Source organism: Protopterus annectens, chromosome 2.part0, assembly GCF_019279795.1.
Source record: "Protopterus annectens isolate FY-2018-M chromosome 2.part0, PAN1.0, whole genome shotgun sequence".
Classification (NCBI taxonomy): Eukaryota; Metazoa; Chordata; order Ceratodontiformes; family Protopteridae; genus Protopterus; species Protopterus annectens.
Genome location: NC_056728.1, coordinates 635,515,314 through 635,536,361, shown reverse-complemented (window position 1 = coordinate 635,536,361; position 21,048 = coordinate 635,515,314). Strand labels below are relative to the sequence as shown.

Sequence of the window (21,048 nt, the reverse complement as noted above, 5' to 3'; positions counted from 1 at the left end):
TCGAACATCTACATTTATGGTAGGTACAAAACTGTACTATTTTCTTCGTCTCACATTGCTGCAGTCATAACCTGTGGGTAGAATCCCAAAGCAAAGGAAAAGGGAGGCTGGCAAACTAAGTAGCATTAGGAGCTGCTAACATGCCCTGTAAAACTGCAGTGGCAAACCCAGCCCTGGACTTGGAATAAAGAGGGAGATGGTAATGCTTAGTAAAAGTGTGTACTGAACTCCAAGTAGCTGCCTCCAAAATATCCTTAGTAGCTACCCCCTCAAAAAGCAGTAGATGTGGCAGTAGCCCTAGTAGAATGAGGCCTGATCCCAGCAGGAACATCCTTCCCATGATGAGAATAACAAAAAGCAATACATTGACCAATCCACTTAGAAATAGTCTGCTTTGAAACAGCCTTCCCTTGTGAACCCAAAGCAAAAGAAACAAATAACTGTTGACTCTGTCTGAACTCTTTAGTTCTGCTCAAATAATAACGTAACTGCCTGTGGATATCCAAAGAATGCAAGACTTTTTCCCCCTTATTTTGGGGATCAGCATAAAACATAGGCAAATGAATAGACTGGTTCAAGGCCACATTAGAGATCACTTTAGGCATAAAAGTAGGGTTAGTTCGCAAAGAAACTCTATCCTTATGGAATATCAGAAAGGGTTCAACTGCCATGAGTGCCTGCAATTCAGATACCCTCCTAGCAGAAGTAATGGCCAACAAAAAAGCAGTCTTCCAAGACAAAAACTTCAATTCAGACAAAGCTGCAGGTTCAAAAGGAGGTAAAGTAAGCTTCTCCAACACAAAATTGAGATCCCAGGAAGGAGTAGGAGCTCTACATGGGGGTCTTATATTCTTTGCCCTCTAAGAAATTGTTTGAACAAAGGGTGAGAAAATAAAGGAGGGTCACAATCATAGTGAGCAGAAATGGCTGCAGCATGAACCTTCACAGAAGAGAATGACAAACCCTTGTCCAGTAATTCAGTAAGATACTGCAGTGCAAAACTCAAATAAGGCACTGAAACATCAAAGCCCTTTGCTGTGCTCCAAAGAAAAAATCTCTTCCATTTATCAGCATAAACTTTTCTAGTACTAGGCCGCCTGGCTTCCAAAATGACATCTAAAACCTGTTGAGGAAGCTGAGACCCCACCGGCTCCATCACAGAATACGCCAGGCTGTTAGATGCAGGGACTGCACCCGAACATTGAGAAAATGATTGTTTGACTGGGACAACAAATGAGGAACCTGTGGCAAAGGCCAAGGAGGCTCCTGAATTAAACTCCTCAGCAGAGGATACCAATGCTGACGAGGCCAATCTGGTGCTATTAGAATCATGCAAGGCTTGTCCCTCCTGGCTTTCAAGAGTACCTTGGGAAGAAGAGGCAGAGGGGGGAAAGCATAAACGTGAAGGTTGTTCCAACTGAAAGATAGAGCATCCACTTTCCAAGCATTTGGGTGGAACAATTTTGTGCAAAATTTTGGCAGTTGGAAATTCAGTGGAGAAGCGAACAGATCTATGTCTGGAGCTCCCCAAGCCACGGTCAACTGTTTGAATACCTGAGGGTCCAGTTTCCACTCGTGAGGATCCACAATTTGCCTGCTCAATACATCTGCTAGGGAGTTCTGTGCTCCTGGCAGAAACCGTGCTTGAAGATTGATGTGCAAACTCAGAGCAGTCTCCCACAAAATCATTGCTTGTCTGCAAAGAGGGTAGGAATGGGTTCCCCCCTGCTTGTTGATGTACCACATGACTGTTGTGTTGTCTGTTTGAATCAACACCTGTCCCGGCTGAAGTAGGTCCTTGAAGGCTATCAAGGCAAATTGGACTGCTAACATCTCCTTCATGTTGATATGCAAATGTAGTAGTTTGGGAGGCCACGTGTCTTGTATCCATTTTCCATTGAAGTGTGCCCCCCAAGCAAAGTCCGAGGCATCCGTCGTTAGGATCTGACTCGCCTCTGGTCGGATCACAGAGAGTCCCTTGTTTAGGTGACATTCCTGAGCCCACCACAAGAATTCCTTCTGGATGCAAGGTATAATCCGAATGACAGTGTCCAAACCGTGGCAGTGTTGAGTCCACACACTTTTGAGATACCATTGTATCTTCCTCATATGCAGTTTGGCATTGGGAAGTACTAGAATGCAAGATGCCATGAACCACAAGGCTTGAAGGACTGTCCTTGCAGTCAGCCTGGACATTACTGATAACTGCTGGAAGTACAGATGAAGAGTTCTTTGTTTGTCCGGGGTCAGAAATGCCATCTGAGAAGCTGTATTCAGTCTCACACCCAGAAAGCACATGTCCTGAGAGGGCACTAGACTGGACTTTATTTCATTCACAGAATACCCTAGGCACCTTAAAACTGCCATTACATACTGGAGATGTTGTAGTAACTTGTCCTTGTTTTGAGCTAGAATCAGGCAATCGTCCAGATGAGGATAAATTTGTATTCCTCTCTGTCTGAGGAAGGCCATCACAGGAACCAGCACTTTTGTGAATACCCTGGGCGCAGTAGATAAACCAAAGGGCAATGCAGAGAACTGATAATGAGAAGTACCAGCCCGGAATCTCCTGCAGCTGGTTCTGATAGGGATGTGAAGATAGGCCTCTTTGAGATCCAGGGTTACCATCCAGTGATCTTTGCCTAGCATAGGCAGAAGTTGTTGTAATGTTAACATCTTGAACTTTGGAATGTCTAGGAAGGTATTGAGAATGGACAAATCCAGAATTGGCCTCCAAGTGTTTCCTTTCTTTGGCACTAGGAAAAGGCGGGAATAAAAACCTAGGCCTACTTCTGACAGAGGGACCACCTGAATTGCCCCCATCTGCAAAAGTAAAGAAATTTGTTCCTGAGCCTCCATCCTTTGCTGAGAAGGCACATCCGGCATGCCTTTGAAAGGAGGAAAGGTGTGAAAATAAAACTTGTACCCGTGATTTATTATATCCAACACCCATTTGTCCTGGGTGACCAAATGCCAGTTTTGCTTGAAAAGTCCCAACTTTCCTCCTAGAGGAGCTGCCAGTAAAGAAGGGTCTGGCAGCGGAAGATACAGGTCATTGGGACTGTTTACGAAAGGGCTGACCCCTGCCCTCACCAGAAGACTGTGCAGGAGAACTCCAAGTCCTAGGTCTGAAAGAACCCCGAGTGTGGGCTTTGCCTCTACCACGTCTAGACCTGCCCTTAGACTGATAATCCGAAGAAGGATAAGACCATCCTCTAGCAGGCCAATTCCTACTAAACTTAGGGGGCTGCACCTGCATAAAATCCTTGACCGCCTGCATAGACTTAGCCTTATCTTCCATCTTTTTCAAAACTGATTCCACAGGAGGACCAAAAAGTACTTCCGATTGAAGAGGAGCATCCAAAATCCGAGCCTTAACATGCTCTGACAAATTTTGATCCTTAAGCCAGGCATGTCTACGAATAACTGAACCTGTAGCAGCCACCCTGGATGTAGCCTGAAGAGCATCGAAACCACACTGTAAAGAATGCTTGCCAACTTGATCTGATGCATGAACCAACTCCTGGAGCTCCTTACACTCTATACCCTCAGATAAAGCATCCACCTTAGATTTCAATTGACCCAACAAAAAGTTCTGATACTTCAGCATATGAAATTGGCAATTCAACGCCCTCATAGCTAACGTAGATGAGGTGTATACTTTTTCCCCCACCTATCTAAAGCTCTAGAATCTTTATCCAAAGGAACTGGATTCTTAACCACAGAAGGCCTAATACCCTTCGGACCTTGAATAATAGTTTCCGGATCAGCTCTAGGACATTTGTACAAATATTTATGTGCTTCTGGAACTCTATAATATCTGTCCGGCTTAACAGGGGCAGGAGGCAAAGAATCAGGATTAAGGGAAGATTCAGAAAAAACATCCTGAACAACATCTAAGACAGGAGGAATAGCCAAGGGCCTATGCTGTGGTAGAAACAAAAATTCCCTAAGCCTCTTCCGAGAATCTGAAAAATCCTGGCCTTCCCACTTAAAATGTTCCCTCATGGAATGTAAAGTCTCAGAAAAAGAAAAATCCTCTGGAGAAGCAGAAGGACAGGAATCCTCTGCATCCGAGTCTGAATAAGAAGGGAAATCCTGAATTTCCTCAGCTGAGGAATCAGAGTAGTCAGAGGAATGATCCCTTCCCTCTAAATCTGCCTCCACCCTAGGCCTTTTCTCTGGGGGGGGGGCATAGAACCCCTGATCAAAGTAATCAAGTCCTCCGCCATTTTCAACATATGTTTTTTAGGAACAGGGGCTGAAGAGCTAGAACCATGACCAGGGCCAACAAGACAAGGTTTGGCCTTAGCATGGCCTTTAGTCACTGAAGTAGAAGGCCTAATAACCTTCTGTAAGGATGGAACTACAGACACCTGAGAAGCACCCTCAGCTGGGCCTAAATCCTGAGAGGCCATCTCCTGCAAAAGTAAAGGTTCCCCCTGGGATTCAGCTGAACCCTCGGCAGGATCCACAGATTCAACCGGAGGCTCCGTAGAACCGGCGTCCGCAATGGACGACTCATCCGGTTTAGATTTCACAGATTTATCTTTACGCTTTTTAGCGGTAGCAGGCGTCGGAGGATCCGACGGCATGTTATAGTTACACCTTTTACCAAAAACAAGCCTGGCACAGTCTAATCTCCTTTTAATGGTGCGCTTATTAAATCTAGCACAAAAGCGACACCCGACCACGTCGTGCTCAGGCCCCAAGCAAGGAATACAGAAAGAGTGATAATACCTATGAGGTATCTGTTTCCCATAAGAAATGCAATTAACTTTTTCTGACATCCGGAAACTGAGGCAAGAAAAAGACAAAGATTTACTTAGCCCAACTTGGTCTTCGGTCTGAAACTCGAAAAAAGACAATTTCAGAACGCCGAACGGCACTCGCAAACGCTGCTTCTGCTTCGGACCACGCGGCAAGAAAGACTGAGGATATGGCGTCGGTCATGCGCTTAAGTACTACTACGTACTGACGTCAGCTCCAGGCGACAATGACCGACGCCAGCCCAGCTCTTTGGTATTCGGGCCGATCGAGGACAGCAGACTACCCACAGGTTATGACTGCAGCAATGTGAGACGAAGAACATCTGTTTTATCATGAAAAGAACTGGCCTTAGAAATCCAAAAGGAGATGGCTTTGCATAGAACCAGCTAAAACCAATTTCTTGGCATGAAAGGAAACAAAATGTTGCTCATATTTTAGAATTTCGCTGATCTTATCCAAATGTGATCTGAGCTGTCTATGCATATCTAAAGAATGTAGAACACACTCACTAGAATTTGGGGGGGGGGGGTGAATGGACTGACTTAAAGACAAGTCACTGACCACCTTAGGCATAAAAGGATGATGCGAAAAGAAACTCTCTGTAGGGAAAGAAGGGGGGGGGGGGACTCATGAGGGCCTGGAGTTCAGAACTTTTCCAGAACAAAATCAAGATTCCAGGAGGGTAGAACAGAGTTTCTTGGAAGCCAAATGTGAAGGACACCCTTTAAAATCGTTTGAATTCAAATCTAGAGAAAATTGGAGGATCCAAAGTCAAACAATCAGAAATGTGTGAAAAATGAGATTTTACAGAAGAATATGCTAGCCCAGAACTGAGCAATTCATACAGATAAAGAACAGTAGTAATACCCACTAAAAGAGGGTCATGTTCATACCTACTGACACCAGTGGGAATATTTTCAATTCAGCAACACACGATTTTTTAGTAGTGAGTTTTCCGGCCTCCTGCAAAACCTGAAGCACATCCTCAGAAAATTGCCGCTGAAAAGGAATCAAAACCCTGTCATCCAAAGAGTCAAATAAAGGGTGAGCAAATGAGGGTTAATGAGAGAGCCCTTGACTTCTGTTTGGAGATCCATCCTCTGAGGTAGCTTGTGATTACCTCTGCTCAGATGAAACAAAGGGGGAAACCAATGCTGTCTGGGCCAAAAGTGCATCACTAACAATATTTTAAGTTTATCCCACATGATCTTGTGCAAGATATTGGATTGGGGGAGGGGCCCATAAAGAAACCTCCCTTTCCAAGAAAAAGACATGGTGTCTACTTTCCAAGCCAGCTGGCTCAGCAACCTGGGAAGTTGCCTGTTCAGAGGACAGGCATCTACAACAAGATTGTGCTCCGATGAATGTAAACCACCTGAAGAATCAGTGGTAGATAGCAAATTCCCAAACAAGAACAGTTAGTCTGCAAAGAAGGTATGACTTTGTGACCCCCCCTCCCCCCCACCGTTGGTTTGCATACCACACGACAGTGGTGTTGTGTGTGTAAACCCAGATCTCAGAGGAAATACAATGCTTGAACAGCCAAAAAACAGAGCCTTCATATCTTTGATGTTGATGTAGTCCGCCATTTGCTGGGGAGACCACATGCCCTGGACCCTGCTGTCGGAAGAAACCTCCAATCCCAGAACTGAACCACTGGTATATAGCTCCTGAGTGGGGGAAAGAGTTTGATAAGGTACACCTAGACTCAGAGAAAAGGCAAGAGAGGAATGGGAAACTTCAGAGCATGACAATGTTGAAGCCAGACTGTCTTTACATACAGCTGAACCTTCCCTCATGTGGAATCTGGCGAAAGGAATGGGGAAGTCATGCACCCCAGAGTGCACAAGAACTCTCTTGCAGACATCAGCTTCAAAAGACGTGGAGAATGGGAAAAAAGCTGTCAGGAGGGTGACCTTGGAAGGGAAAAAAAGCCATTATAGGCAAGGTCTGAATCCTGCACACCAGGAATACTACATCCTGTGAACGATTCAGAGCAATTTGTTTTGAGATTGAGGGTTAACCTCACACTCTGAAGTCAAAGCATAGTAGAGTTATGATCTTGATGAAGCAGCTGCTGGGAAGAAATTTGAATAAAAAGGTTGGAGACAGGGAAACAAATCTGGATACAATGAAGTCTGCATCAAGCTATGACCAGACCCAGGCATTTGGGGCATTTGGTAAAAACTCTGAGCTACCAAAAGGCAAAGTAGAGAATTGAATGTGAAGAAGAAACCAGGCAAGACCAGGCAGCCCTGTGGAAGCACCACTGAAAACAGGGATTGGAGAGAACATTTTGAAAGACGGGATTCTCAGCAAAGTACTGAAAAGGAAAGATCCAGAATGGCTCTCCAAGAAACATTCTGAACATTCCTCTGGCTCTCTGGGACAGAGTAACTGGCTGAATACTTCCCTGAGCTTTAAGGCCATGAAGAATAGCAGAAAAAAAGAAGAAAGTGGCAATGTGGAAGCTGAGGACTACCTGAAAAGGTAGAAAATTTTCCAAATCATAAAGTAAACTTTTTGTATGATAGAAAGTACCCAGGAATCGATGGTGATCTGTGTCAAAAGACATATGGCAGAGTTAAATGGAAGGAAACAGGAGCATGGCGGGGACAGGGAAGGAGGAATCCCAAACAGAAGCAGATAAAGAGGGCTTCATCAACAGCCCTGAGTGGGTTTGCTAGAAAACATCCTTTTGGAAGATTTTTTACTCCTCAAGGAAAGTTCTGTTGTCTACACACACACAGACGACTTAGAAGGGTAATTCTTTTAAAACTTAGGGATAAGAGAAAGAAAAATTTGTTTAAGGTCCTGCTTATGCTTCCCATTATCCTGTAAGGTTTTAAAATGCAGTGCAAGCCGCATAACCAAACAGATTCTGAGAGTCCAAGGGAGAATCCAACAATCAGAAGAGAGTGCAACCTAAGCCAAGATCACCTGAGTAGAGCAGAACCTGACGCAGCAACCCTAAAAAGGAATCAGCAGCATCACAACTACATTTGATGGAATGGGGAGCCACTTGAGAAGCAGAAGTCAATAAATAAATAGCAGATGTCTTAGCTTCAGAGTAAAGCATGTCAGTCAAAACCTTCCAAGCTTAGACAGAAGAGTCAGCACATACATGGTTGTCCATCTCTGGTGGTTTACAACACTGACATTCAAGGTGGAAGAGGTATAAACCTTTTTCCCATACCTATCCATAGCTCTACTATATTTGTCAGAAGGGAAATGTTTTGGAGAAGACGGTAACTTGGAAGGTTCATCCATAGAAACAGAAAAGATGGCAGGGTCAGAGGATGGATTTTTGTATAAAAACTTAGCCTCAGGCACCTTGTAAAACTTATCAGATTTATTAGATGCAGGAAGCTGTGACTCAGAAGCCTGGGAAACAGCAGTAAGTGTCCAGAAGGGTTTCTTCTAACACTGGAAAAACTGCAGAAGGCCTGGGAGAATCCAAACATAAAAAGGTATACCACCTTTTCTTGACTTCAGAAAACTTGAGAACTTTCCCACTGAAATTGCTCCATCATCTTTACAATATTGTTGCCAAAATAAAGCTACTCAGTACCAGAATCCAGAGAAAGAGTATCCTCATCCTCTAACTCTACAGCAAGAGGAGAATGGACCTGAGAGGAAAACGCTAGGGACTCCTCCCCAGAATCCAAGTCAATATCGTCATCAGAAAAGCCAGACTCCCTATGCTTTTTAGAGGAAAAGGGAGCAGAAGAATGCACAAATACCCCCTGGGATGCTTCAAGGCCATAAGGGGAATTATAAAGACCATGACTGAAATTCTGCCATTCTTTATGGGAATCCTTGGCCACAGAAGAGCTACATGCTTGGACATTTGCTTTTTCTTCATGGAGACCTAAGCCCTAACAAGATTAGATGACTCAAAGCCCTGCTTGACTTCAATTAGGGAATCAGGAACCTCTTCCCTAACAAGTATCTGGGAAATCCACCTAGTTCTTCCAAGACAATCTGCTGCTTCTCCTCCTCCTTGTCCATAGCAGACTTATGCTCAACCTTGGCAGACATGTGAGAAACAAACCCTGTGTCTGCCTCCAACTGGGTCATGACAGAGCGAGCTGGTACAGGAACCGAACAGTCCTCAAGTTCATCTGATGGAGACACCCAGAAAAGGCAGGACAGCAGTAGTTTCTAAGCGCATCTTTGACTTCTTAAGAGATGTCTGAACATCTCAGCAGGTGGATTCAGAAGCCATGGCTCCCATGGCAAGAAGCTTCAGATGGTTCTCAAGATAAACAGAAAGGGGGACAAACTACTACACAGGGTTTTAGGTACAAAAGCATGACAAATGGTAGAGAGTATGGCTGTGGTCTGCATCTAGGCAGCAAAGGCACTTGTCTCTCATCTTTATGGGGCATTTGCCTCCCACAATCACATTTCCCTTTTCTGGATGACATGCATAACGGTAAAACTTTTAAAGTTCCCAGCGGATTTGTATGATATCCCCTTAGAAAGAATACTGCAACAGTGATAACAAAGGACATATGGAAATATGTCACCAACCCTAAATCTCAAGAATCACCTGTGGATCCCCGAGTACAGGGATATGCAGGGCAAGCATCCTTTCAGACCTGGGTAGCTAAATAAGTTTCAGAAAATGTCAACAAAGTCTGCAAGTCAAGCACTTTGAATCTTCTGACCTTGAACTTTTTTCAACCTGGACGGATACAGAATGGGCTTCAAGTGTCCATACTTGCGGAGGGAAAAGAGGCGCCTGTAATAAAAGCCGTGACCTTTTTCTCACAGACGAAATTTATTTATTGCAATTTGGTAACCGGGTACGTGAGCTGGTCAATTTAACCCTATCAGCCATTCCACCATGCCAAAGGTGATTAACTGCTGGAACACTAGCAAGGCCTAGCAGGTCTGCACCCAATGGTCTGGAAGCATGCCCATAAAAAGTGGAAATGCTCTGAACAGCAAAACATGAAGGGTGGGGGCTGGGGCACAGTGTACACCAGAGACTTCTCGACAAAAAGGAATTTTTCACTTATCCCCCTCACTTGCTACCGCTTCTTGCCAGCTTACCAGAAGCTTTTCTCTGCATAAACTGCTCTGGCCTGAACTACTTCCTGCAAAAGGGCATCTGTTCCACAGGTAGGTCCTGCTACATTTCAGCATGAAAGGGTGAAACAGATGTTTCAGTGATTCCATTCTTTTTCCCTTTACTTTCAAGTGTTTAAAAACTTCTTTGAAAAGGGGCCCACAGACCAGATATGCATCCAATAGTGCAACTACATGCTGCTCTGCTACATTTTCTGAAAACAGCTGCAACATCAGCAACCCATGTCTCTCTCTACTGCAATATCACTCATACATCTCTATCACCTTCTCAGTGGCTGCTGCACTGCTGAAGGCATCTATAACATCATAGCCATGTTTTACTGCACATCTGCCCACTGTAAAGGTGGTTTTGAGTTGCCTGCAATCTTTGTCTCTTAGAGTTTTGTTCTGATGTTTAAATTCATGCCAGTAATATGTGGATTTCCCCATCCATCCCCCCACAACCCTTTTTTTCTGATTTCTGCATTAGGTCAGGGTGTCACTTCAACAATGACAATCATGACATCTGATTATATGTATTTGGCATTTAAATGCCCTAAATGCAAGTGGTACAGGCACAGGCCTTCATGCCAAAGTGGTCCAAGATCCAAGCTCTATTGTTAGGGACTACACCTTAAACCTACCTGGAGCCATCATCCATCCTTGGTTGGCCTCCACAGATACTATTGCCAGATCAGATACAAGGTTGCTACCAGGGAACTTGGATTGTTGCTACACTCTAAAATAAATAACTGGTTTCACAGGGGGTATATTTCTGTCAGTCCAAAGTTCAAAGAAACTGAATGACAAGTACATCACAAGAATTGCAAGGGGCTTGGGCTGTTTCATGCCCCACTCCAAATGGAAATACCTTTTAACAGTCTCTGAAAACACACTGATTTTCCACTTAAAGTGCTCCTGCATTAAGTCTATGTTGCCAAACATCACAACTTCCAGACGGAGGCTTGAAGAAACACTCTCCTTTATGGCTGGTACTATACCACAGGGAAAGAAAACTGGGATAAAGAATCTAAATGCTCCCATTCTAGGTCAGACTCCAAACAGTCTGGCAAAGGATATTCTTCCTGTTTATTTGAAGAAGAGGATTCCCCTGATGCAGAGGGCTGGACAGATTAAGGTTTAATCATCTACCATGCTGCAACACTTCGCAAATACCTTCTTGTATTCAGAAGTAAAATATGACATTGGCATCATGACAGATTACTGTGTCAGGCGTCAGACTTACCTTGCCATCAGAAGACAAATTCTTAGCAGGTTTAAGTCTAGAAACTTTTTCTAAAAGGCCCTCTTAAATATTAGCTAGAACAGCTGTTGATATAGCCAACAATGTGCATAACTCTGGTAGAGTGACAGAAAGCTTGGCAGATGCTTTTCATTGGTGCCTGGAAAATAGCGCCATTCCTGAGCATCTCAGTACTTTCCTTGGAAGCATATGAAATAGCAGCTAAACTCGGACTCCTACATTATATCTCCAGAGAGGTCAGAAGTGGGATTCCAAGACAAACATATTTGTGAGGGGAGCAAATCCTTGCCAGTATTGACATTTGCAGGCCCTACAGGATGGACTGAGTTTCTAGGGTTCCTTGCTCTTTGTCAGACAGAACTTTAATGACGTCTTTCTTGGGCTGCCCTATCTTGTGCATTCAAAGTAATCCTGCACTTTTCTGACCCTACTTTCCTGAAGTCTTTCTCCAAGTAACACACAGAAGGAAATCTGGAGTTTCTCGCCCAAGAAAGAGACTCGAATAGAATTTTTTTTAGAGGAATACCCTTCAGTAAGCATACTTTTTGAAACACTACCAGGGATGCCAATGACCTAGGAAAATTTAAAATTCAACTGCAACAAAATGCCTTTCCTGAAAACCAAATCCAGTAACAGAAAATTGCAACTACAACTTAATGCCAACACATTTTCTAGATACTACCCAGAAGCAACCTGATGGACAGTATGAACAGACAACAAACAACTTCTTATAGCAAGAACAGCGACACGCTCCTCTGTATAAGCAGCACAATGATCCAAAACGGTTAGGAGGAGGAACACACAGACTGTTTGCAAAAGCTCTAGTAGTAAGACTAGAATGTCCAACATCCACCTTCAACCAATTTCAGAAAGAAATTAAGGTCAGATTTTCCCAGTGTAACTCCACAAAACATGCACTCAAGTGCACTAAATAGTAGTACCTAAACTCATTACTTGGGCTAAAGAAAGAATACAGAAAAGCCTAACGTACCTCCTGGATGCTCTTAGTAGTAAGGAAAAGAGTTGCTCTCCTCCCTGTGCATATAAGGATGCTGGATGGCTTGGACAATTTTTTCCATGTAAGACAAACAAAACAAACACATAATCAAGACTGCAAGTACCATACTCAAAGACATCAACTGTTACTCGATATACTAACAAAAACCTAAAAAGGGATAAATTAATTATGGAAAACTCCAAAGCACTAGAGGTGTATTTAAAGAGTCAACTTCAGAGTTTTTAGCAATTCACTTCTATCTTATTACGTGCAAAATACCAATAATAGAAGTCATCTCAAATATTCTAAGAAACATTTATGTTTTCTCTATACAAAACTGCTCTCAAATTCCAAAGTACTGGCAATCCTCGTAAGTTATTAGTCAAAGCAAGCATGGTGCATTTTACCAGATCCTTAAAACCTGACAGAGCATTTAGCATTCACCTTGGCTATCACCGCATCACAACATAGGGGTACAAACCCAATAATTCACAAACCTAACATGCATTACAGCACAACATTCTTAGGGTTGCAGCAGAAATTATTTTTTGGGAATAACACTTCAGCAACAGTCACCCTGTACTACAAATAATGTAATGGTAAAAAATACAAAAAAAATATTCACAGAAGCATCGTACTTCATGCTGAAACATATCAAAATCCACTTTTTGCAATGAAAAGGCATCACAGACATACAGACATTTGACAGAGATGAAAGACCCTTTACTGAAATGTTATTTTTCAAAGGTGAACATATTCACTTGTTAGCCATTAAAAGGATACAACTTGTGGCAATGAACCAGGCTGAAGCTTGCAGAGTTCAATAAGTAAAGACGTGTACATAACCTCAACCTGAGGAGATAAGGGAAGCTGAAAGAGCTCTGAAAAAACCACCTGCAAATGACAGAAGGAAAAGGAATAATTTAAAAGAATGACTGGAAAAATATTCCTCTAAACCAACAGTGATGTACAAAGGGTAAAGCATTCTGAAATAAAAACTTGCAAAAAACAGCAAAGTGGCCCCTCATCCTTATAGCAAGTCATAAGGTCATCAGATAATGTTTTTACAACTCCTTTTCTCTACTACAGTTTTAATCTAAGTGCACAAACCTCACTACTCAGTTGTTTAGAAAAATGCAAACCCACCTTTAAGATGCATGGCCATCATACAGCAGGATAAATCCACTATGAAATGTGGCTCTAACCCACACTATGCTGGTGAACAAAGTCATAATGAAACAAAACACTAGAGCTCTTTAACCACAAATCATATGTCCTAAACCTCTTTCATTTCCCACTACTTTACCTCTTCCTACTGGAAAATGCTTATGCAGGGATGACTTAGCAGAAACTTGGACTAGTGGACTAATAGTACACCTCATCACAACTTATATGCACACACGACTTGTAGATTAACAAAATACAGAACATTCAATGAAGGAATACCGCAACACACAACAGAGTCTCCGGGTGAAGAAAATGTAAACACTGGTAGAAAAACACTAGGAGACTCACCACGAATAAGGCTGTAAGTCAAAAATAAATACTGCTGTATCCAAAAGTAGGCAAAATCTTTATTTGCGGACTGTAAACCATAAGATAAGCGCTTTTGCGTGCAAATAGTATACTCTTCTTCAGATCTATCTCAAAGTAAGTACATCAGGTTTAAATACACTACCAGTCTCTCAATCGGCAAACAAATCACATTTAATTAATCAATTAACTATTCATTCAAAATCTTTCAGTTAAAGGAGCATTAACCTAGAATCAAACTCAGAGTCAATCTACGCAATGTATTTCTACCCTAAATTAATACATATATATGAATGAAAAATAAACATGAAAAATATATATGTATATATTAATACATGAACAATATCATTTATATTATGTGAACATGTAAAATGCATTAAAAATGTAAAAATAAGATAATAAAAAACATATGCAATAACACAAATCTCATATTGAAGCAGACAAACATCACAGATGCTTGCCTAACCATAACAATGCATATAAACCTTGAAACCTAACCATGGCAATGCATATGAACCTTAAAACCTAACACACTAAAACAAAAAATACTAAAAGTATCTGACACTAATTAATGAAAGGTATCTATATGTAAGAATGTTATTTATCAGATTTCAGAATGGGTTTAAGGGAAATGTGCTGATTAATGCCTGGAAATATATGAGCCCTGAGTTTAAAGATCCACTGTAACTCTGTGTTTTCAAGATGGTTCATATGATCTCCCCCTCTCTTGCTACAAGACACAGTTTGCAGCACCCTAAACCTAAAGGCATGTTGACCATGGGAAATAACATGTTTCGCTAGCGCATTTTGTTCCTTCTTTTGTTTGATATCATAAACATGATTATATATTCTTTGTTTTAACTTCCTTTTAGTCAATCCTACATAAAAAGCTGGACATGTATCACATGTCGCTAAATATATAAGACTTTCCGTCTCACAAGTAGCATGAAACTTAGGTTTGAAAACATAGTTAAATGATGGATGAACAAAAATCTGATCCTCAATAATGTATCTACACATATTACAATGCCTGCAGGGATAGGTGCCTAGCCTATTAACCTTGGTTACAACCAATCCATCATCTAACTTTGGGTTATGGCATAACAACCTTTTCAAATTTTTGTTATTCCTATATGCGAAACTTGGTTTGTTACCCGCCAATCTCAGAGTCTGTTCATCTATAGTTAGTATTTTTCAATTGTTGCTAATGATATTCCTAACCGCTTTGTTGTCATTGGTATATGTGATAGTCAGTCTTACATAAGTACTATCAGTTCTAGGGCCTCTCTTGAATACATAATTCCCATGAGTTACTGAAATGGTTGTCCTATGATGGTCAAATACTTCGGACTTAACCCTTTGAATCATTCTTCTATCATAACCCCTCTCTAAAAATAAATTCATCATATCTACCCGTTTCATTTTCATTGATTCTTCCTTACATATTCTATTCAGCCTTATGAACTGACTCTTCACTATTCCTGGGAAAACATGCCTGGGGTGCATACTATCAAAGCTTAAGAGTGTATTCTTCCAGCAGGCTATCCTATAGAGGGTGGATACTAATTTTCCATTCTGAATGCTTAAGCTCACATCAAGGAAACTAATCTCTGTGTGGGAAGCTTCCATGGTAAATCTTAGAAAATCGGTCGTATTTTCAAGATAATTAAGAAAAACCCCTAACTCTTGTCTTGTCCCTTCCCATACAATTAGCATGTCATCCACAAATCTTTTGTAGATGACAACTTTCTTATATAGTGCATTATTAAACAAAAACTCTTTTTCCCAATGATATACCACCAAATTGGCGTAAGTATTGGCACATGACGTGCCCATTGCCACTCCCCATTTTTGGTGGTATAACAAATCCCTAAATGTAAATACATTATAGGACAAGACTAGATCCAGCAACTGACAAACTAAAACCTGTTTGTCATTGCTAAAATCAGTGCTGGCAACAATAAGTTCTAATAGCCTGAATACCTATTTCATTAGGGATGCATGTGAAGAGATTTTTTACGTCAAGAGTGATTAATAAATGCCTCCCAACTTCTAAGTGAGTTTCAAGTTGTTCTAATGAATCTAACAACTGACAGGTATCTTTTAAGATGGTAGGTACTTGAGTAACCAACGGTCTCAGTGTTCTTTCTATAAAGATGGAAATATTTTCCATAGCCCAACCATCACCTGACACAATAGGTCGCATGGGTGGGGGATAAATACCTTTGTGCATTTTAGGTAACCCCTTGATGACAGGAATCTGGATGCAGAGTTCAATAAGTAAAGACGTGTACATAACCTCAACCTGAGGAGATAAGGGAAGCTGAAAGAGCTCTGAAAAAACCACCTGCAAATGACAGAAGGAAAAGGAATAATTTAAAAGAATGACTGGAAAAATATTCCTCTAAACCAACAGTGATGTACAAAGGGTAAAGCATTCTGAAATAAAAACTTGCAAAAAACAGCAAAGTAGCCCCTCATCCTTATAGCAAGTCATAAGGTCATCAGATAAAGTTTTTACAACTCCTTTTCTCTACTACAGTTTTTAATCTAAGTGCACAAACCTCACTACTCAGTTGTTTAGAAAAATGCAAACCCACCTTTAAGATGCATGGCCATCATACAGCAGGATAAATCCACTATGAAATGTGGCTCTAACCCACACTATGCTGGTGAACAAAGTCATAATGAAACAAAACACTAGAGCTCTTTAACCACAAATCATATGTCCTAAACCTCTTTCATTTCCCACTACTTTACCTCTTCCTACTGGAAAATGCTTATGCAGGGATGACTTAGCAGTACTTGGGCTAGTGGACTAATAGTACACCTCATCACAACTTATAAGCACACACGACGTGTAGATTAACAAAATACAGAACATCTAAATATATTAGTGCAGCAAAATTAGTCAAAATGCAATACTTCTAAGTAAACACAGTATCGCATACAATTAGGTCACTGTGACAGGAAATAACATGACACACACAATTCCTCTGTAGGCATCTACCAGCATCTCTCATTTTTTCCCAGAAAAAAATATATATACATGGATCTGAGATTACCTCAGTCAGCAAATCATATAAACAGAATTTCAGGTGCCAGTATACTACAGAGGATTTCTGAAGATAGTACCTTGGGATCACAAACACCAATGCAAACAGGTATCACCAATGATGAAGCATAATCTATTTTATTAAGTCATACTCAATGGAAACATAAACATAATTCATATTAACAATGAAAATAGGAAGAAATTAAGAACCAGCATTTGAAGGATGAAAATGAAGGCCTACAATGGTCTGACACTCTCTAGACAGTTGTGAAAAAAAATGAGAAAAGCAAACGGAATGTGGGCCTACTGATCAGCCCCCTCCCCCCGAACATTTTTTGTTACATCAAGCATTCCAATGAAAGTCCTGTTTCACAGGTTGGTACCAGGTTATCGGCCCTAGGGCCTATACAAGCCTAGCCATAACAACTCCCTAGCTATTTCTTCTCACAATATTTACTTCCCTGCACCCCTGTCTAGCAGGACGACTGATGTGATCCCCAGGGTGAATTTCCTACCTCCCATCCAATCGTCAAGGCTCCTTCTGAAGAGGGCCAAAGAGGCACTCTGCCATGTATGGGCAGTCTATTCCAGAGTCTGGGAAGCCTCTGGATCAGGAATCTATCCCTCAGGTATATTTTGTTCATTGTGATGACAAGGTTTAGAACCCTGGAGCGTGTGGCTCTGAGGGATTGGGATTTCTTTAAGTGTAGCATGTCCAACAGCTCTGGGTTTGACATGGCCTTGTATGTTAAGCAGAGATCGCCTATGAGTAGACGATATGCGACAGAGTATAGCTGGAGTTTTTTTAGACGGACAGCATAGGGCATCTGCTTTAGGCTTGTGATTCTTTTAGTGAGGTATTTCTGTGGCCTTTCCAGTTGTTGCAGATGTCTAGAGAGGTACATACCAAACGAAGCAATGTATTCTATAATGGGTCTAATGAGGGATGAGTACAGTGGGACAATGACCTCCATTTTTCTGGATGAAAAGCCCTTGGTGGTGACGTGTGCCACACAGGATATCTTGACTGTTGTGGCGATGTGGTTATCGAAGGCAAGACCACTGTCCACCTGTGTCCCTAAATCTCTTATCACACTTTTGGTGTTTAGTGTACTGCCACCTATGTGGTAATTCACGGGTACATGTTTTTTCTCAAAGGGGATAACTATACATTTTTTGGCATTGAGCTTGAGCCCATGGCTCTGGCACCAAGCATCTGTTTCTGTAAGGCCTTTTTTTATAGAATATCCACATCATTTGGGGATTCAATAACGGCTCCCAGTTTGCAGTCATCTGTAAATTTTGTTAGCCTGAGTCCCTTAGTGTTGGCCCGTACTTCAGAGAAGTAGATGCCAAACAAGAGCAGTCCCAGGACTGAATCCTGAGGTACTCCACTTGTCACTTGTCTGGAGCTGGATTTGGAGTCAGCTACTTTTACAATGTGGGTTTTGTTGGTAAGCCAGTTGGCAACCCATCGAGTGACGTAGGGAATAATGCCCAGTTCAGTAAGTTTATCTATGATTCCAGAAGGGGGGATGGTGTCAAAGACCTTGGCGAGGTCCAGATAGGCTGTGTGGACCGCCTTACCCTTGTCCACATCTCTGGAGACTGATTCAAAGAAGTCAATCAGGTTCAGGAGACAAGATCGGCCCTTCACAGACCCAAACTGGGTGGGGTCCAGTGTTTGAAGGTTACCAATGTCTTTGTTTATAAGTTCTATGATAATACGTTCCATGGCCTTGCAGATCAGGCTTGTCAGACTGATGGAGTGGTGGATTACCCTTGTGGAACAGGATAACTGTAGCTGTGCACCACTCAGTGGGCACGAAGCCTGAGGTGAGACTATGATTAAACATGACACTTAGGTGGGGTGTCAGTTCATTTTGTAGTTCATGTAGTACACAGCCCGGTATGTCGTTTGGTCCCATGGATGCTGTATTCTTAGTTTTTTTTTTTTTTTTTTTTTTTATTATACCTGTGTGGCCGTTATTACTGGAATTCTGCAATCTTTCGGTATTGAGATGGACCCTTTAGGGGGTGAGAGGGGGGTGAAGTTGGCACTGAATCGATCTGCCAGGATATCAGCAATATCCTTGGGATCAGTATATTTAATGCCATCCTGTTGTAGCTCAGAGCAGATCTGAGCATTGCCATTTAGATTCTTGACATAGCTATTGAATGCCTTGCAGTTGTCTTTGGAATCTTTGGCAATTTTATTTTCGTAACTAGCTTTGGAGGATTTTATGAGGGATCTTAGCTTTTTACTGAGGCTGGTAAGGGAGTTTTTTGCATCCTGGGATTTTCCTCTTTTCTGCAACAGTTTCTTCCTTTTGGTGTAAAGCTTGTTTATGGCATGGGACTACCAGATTGGCTTCCTTTTTTGGAAGAGAGCGTCTTGGTTCTATTTTGGATGGAACGATTCATGCATGAGTGGATGTGCTCGTACAATGCCTTAGTGTAGGATTCAGCAGTTGGTCGGTATGCTATGCACTTTCAGCAGTTCCAGTATGGTGAACTGAGACCGTGGATAGTGGCATGAAGATCTACATACAGATTATACTAACCAAAGGACAAGTGGAAGCCAACTAGAAAGTCATTGGTGTGTATGTGCGTGCTTGGTTAACTAGCACAAATACATGTGGCCTTAACCACAGACGTAATTGCCCTGCAAAGTTTCAGTGCCAAAGCTAACAAAACCCAATAAGCAGCATCGAGAATAATGTTCAGGAGATCTAGCGACTATCACTTCATTTATTCTCAGCTTCCCTGTGCCTGGCTTGGACACTTGCGACTTCAAGACCTTTGTTTGCATCTAAGACTATTTGTGGACCTGCACTTGCTAAAGGAAAGCCATCTGTTACTGTACTGCTCTTAGGTCGTTTTAACAGTGCTCTGATATCTCCTAACCTACTCTGACACTGCAAAAGCTGTTCTGAGTTTGCCAAAATCTTTCCAAGTTTTGCAAAGTTTTTCTGTTTGTAGATGTTTGTGAACTTATTTCCAAGGATTCCTGATACTGCAGGAGTTCTGCATTTTGTTATAAAGCATTTGTTACTACAACTGAGCTCAAAACCAGATTGTTTTACATTAAGAGGGTTTTATTCCGCACTCTGGTGAGAGTAGACGGCTGATTCAACCCCTCCAAGTTGGAACTGTTGGTGGAAGGCTTATTGTGTTTTTAGCTGATTGGCCTGATGGCTTAACTGTGTAAAAGTATTTCATCCTGCTGGTATAAAACCAATGCTCAAAAATCTGCTAGTTTGCATACAGGGACGCACCACTGCAGGACTACTATACACTCTCACTTAGACCTTTAAGTGACTCTCCCCTACTCTTTCGCATCTACTGAGGATCTGATGTAATGGATAGGCGCTTCCCTGTTATCTCTGTTTCTGGGCTGAAGGATATGGGCATCCTGAGGCAGTGTAACTGTCTCTCACATACACACACATGAAAAATGCAAACCAGGTTATCAGCGTTGCACCTAAAACACTCACTGACAACATTAAAGAACACACAGACCCACATATGCAGGGAGATATCATGTAACTACCCAAACCTCCAACACCTTCTAAAAGCATCTCTCAGTGGCCTTCATGCACACTCAAAACAGACAGCACAACACAAATATGAAAACCATAGTAGACCAGCTTCCAAGCCCGTAAGGCAACTCAACACACAGCCAAACGTTCTAGTTACTGAGGATTCCACTGGCATACAGATGTCCCCCTTATCAGGCTAAACAAGATGATCACAGTGAGCTGTCTGGTGCTAGGATCTGCTAGATCACCCATGCACTTAGGTCTTTAAATTACAAGTACCAGTATGATACTGTCATAGTCCATATGGGCATAAACAGACTAATATGTACCTCACAAGGCTGTATGAAGACAGACATGATGGAACTCTGAATGTGTGTCCCAGGTGGGTATGAATCTAACCTTTAGTATCCTACATTCATCAATGATGATGCCACAGTACCAGCAAAAGAAAACTGACTTCAATAATTGGGTTAGTTTCTGGTGTCACAACAAGGGGATACAACACCGGTCAGCCTGGGGAAACATGATCAACAAACCATAATGTTTTGCCAGAGATAGTTTGCATTTGTCACCATTTAGCTTCCAGACACTGGCAAAAACTATACATCCCCATAGTGCTTTTTTTAGGCCATGCCAAAGGTTAAACCCTCCAACATAAAAATTACTCAACTACCTAAAAGTACTGTTGCTCAACACTAGAATTTTAAATAAAAACATTGCACTATCTGGAAGCAGTCCTCACCCTGGAGGATACAGACATTATGTGCAGTCACAGAAACATGCTTCAGAACCATGGAAAGCATCCTGGCTA

The 21,048-nt window shown here is 41.9% G+C and overlaps 1 protein-coding gene across 1 annotated transcript in view; it reads right to left on the bottom strand.

The window, feature by feature from the left end:
- The window catches only part of NCBP1 (nuclear cap binding protein subunit 1), a 2,903,332-nt gene that overhangs the window by 1,409,997 nt on the left and 1,472,287 nt on the right, over positions 1-21,048 (bottom strand). The window contains exon 13 of the mRNA XM_044060340.1: positions 12,891-13,001. Coding sequence (XP_043916275.1) covers positions 12,891-13,001 — 111 coding nt within the window. The remainder of the gene's footprint in view (positions 1-12,890; positions 13,002-21,048) is intronic.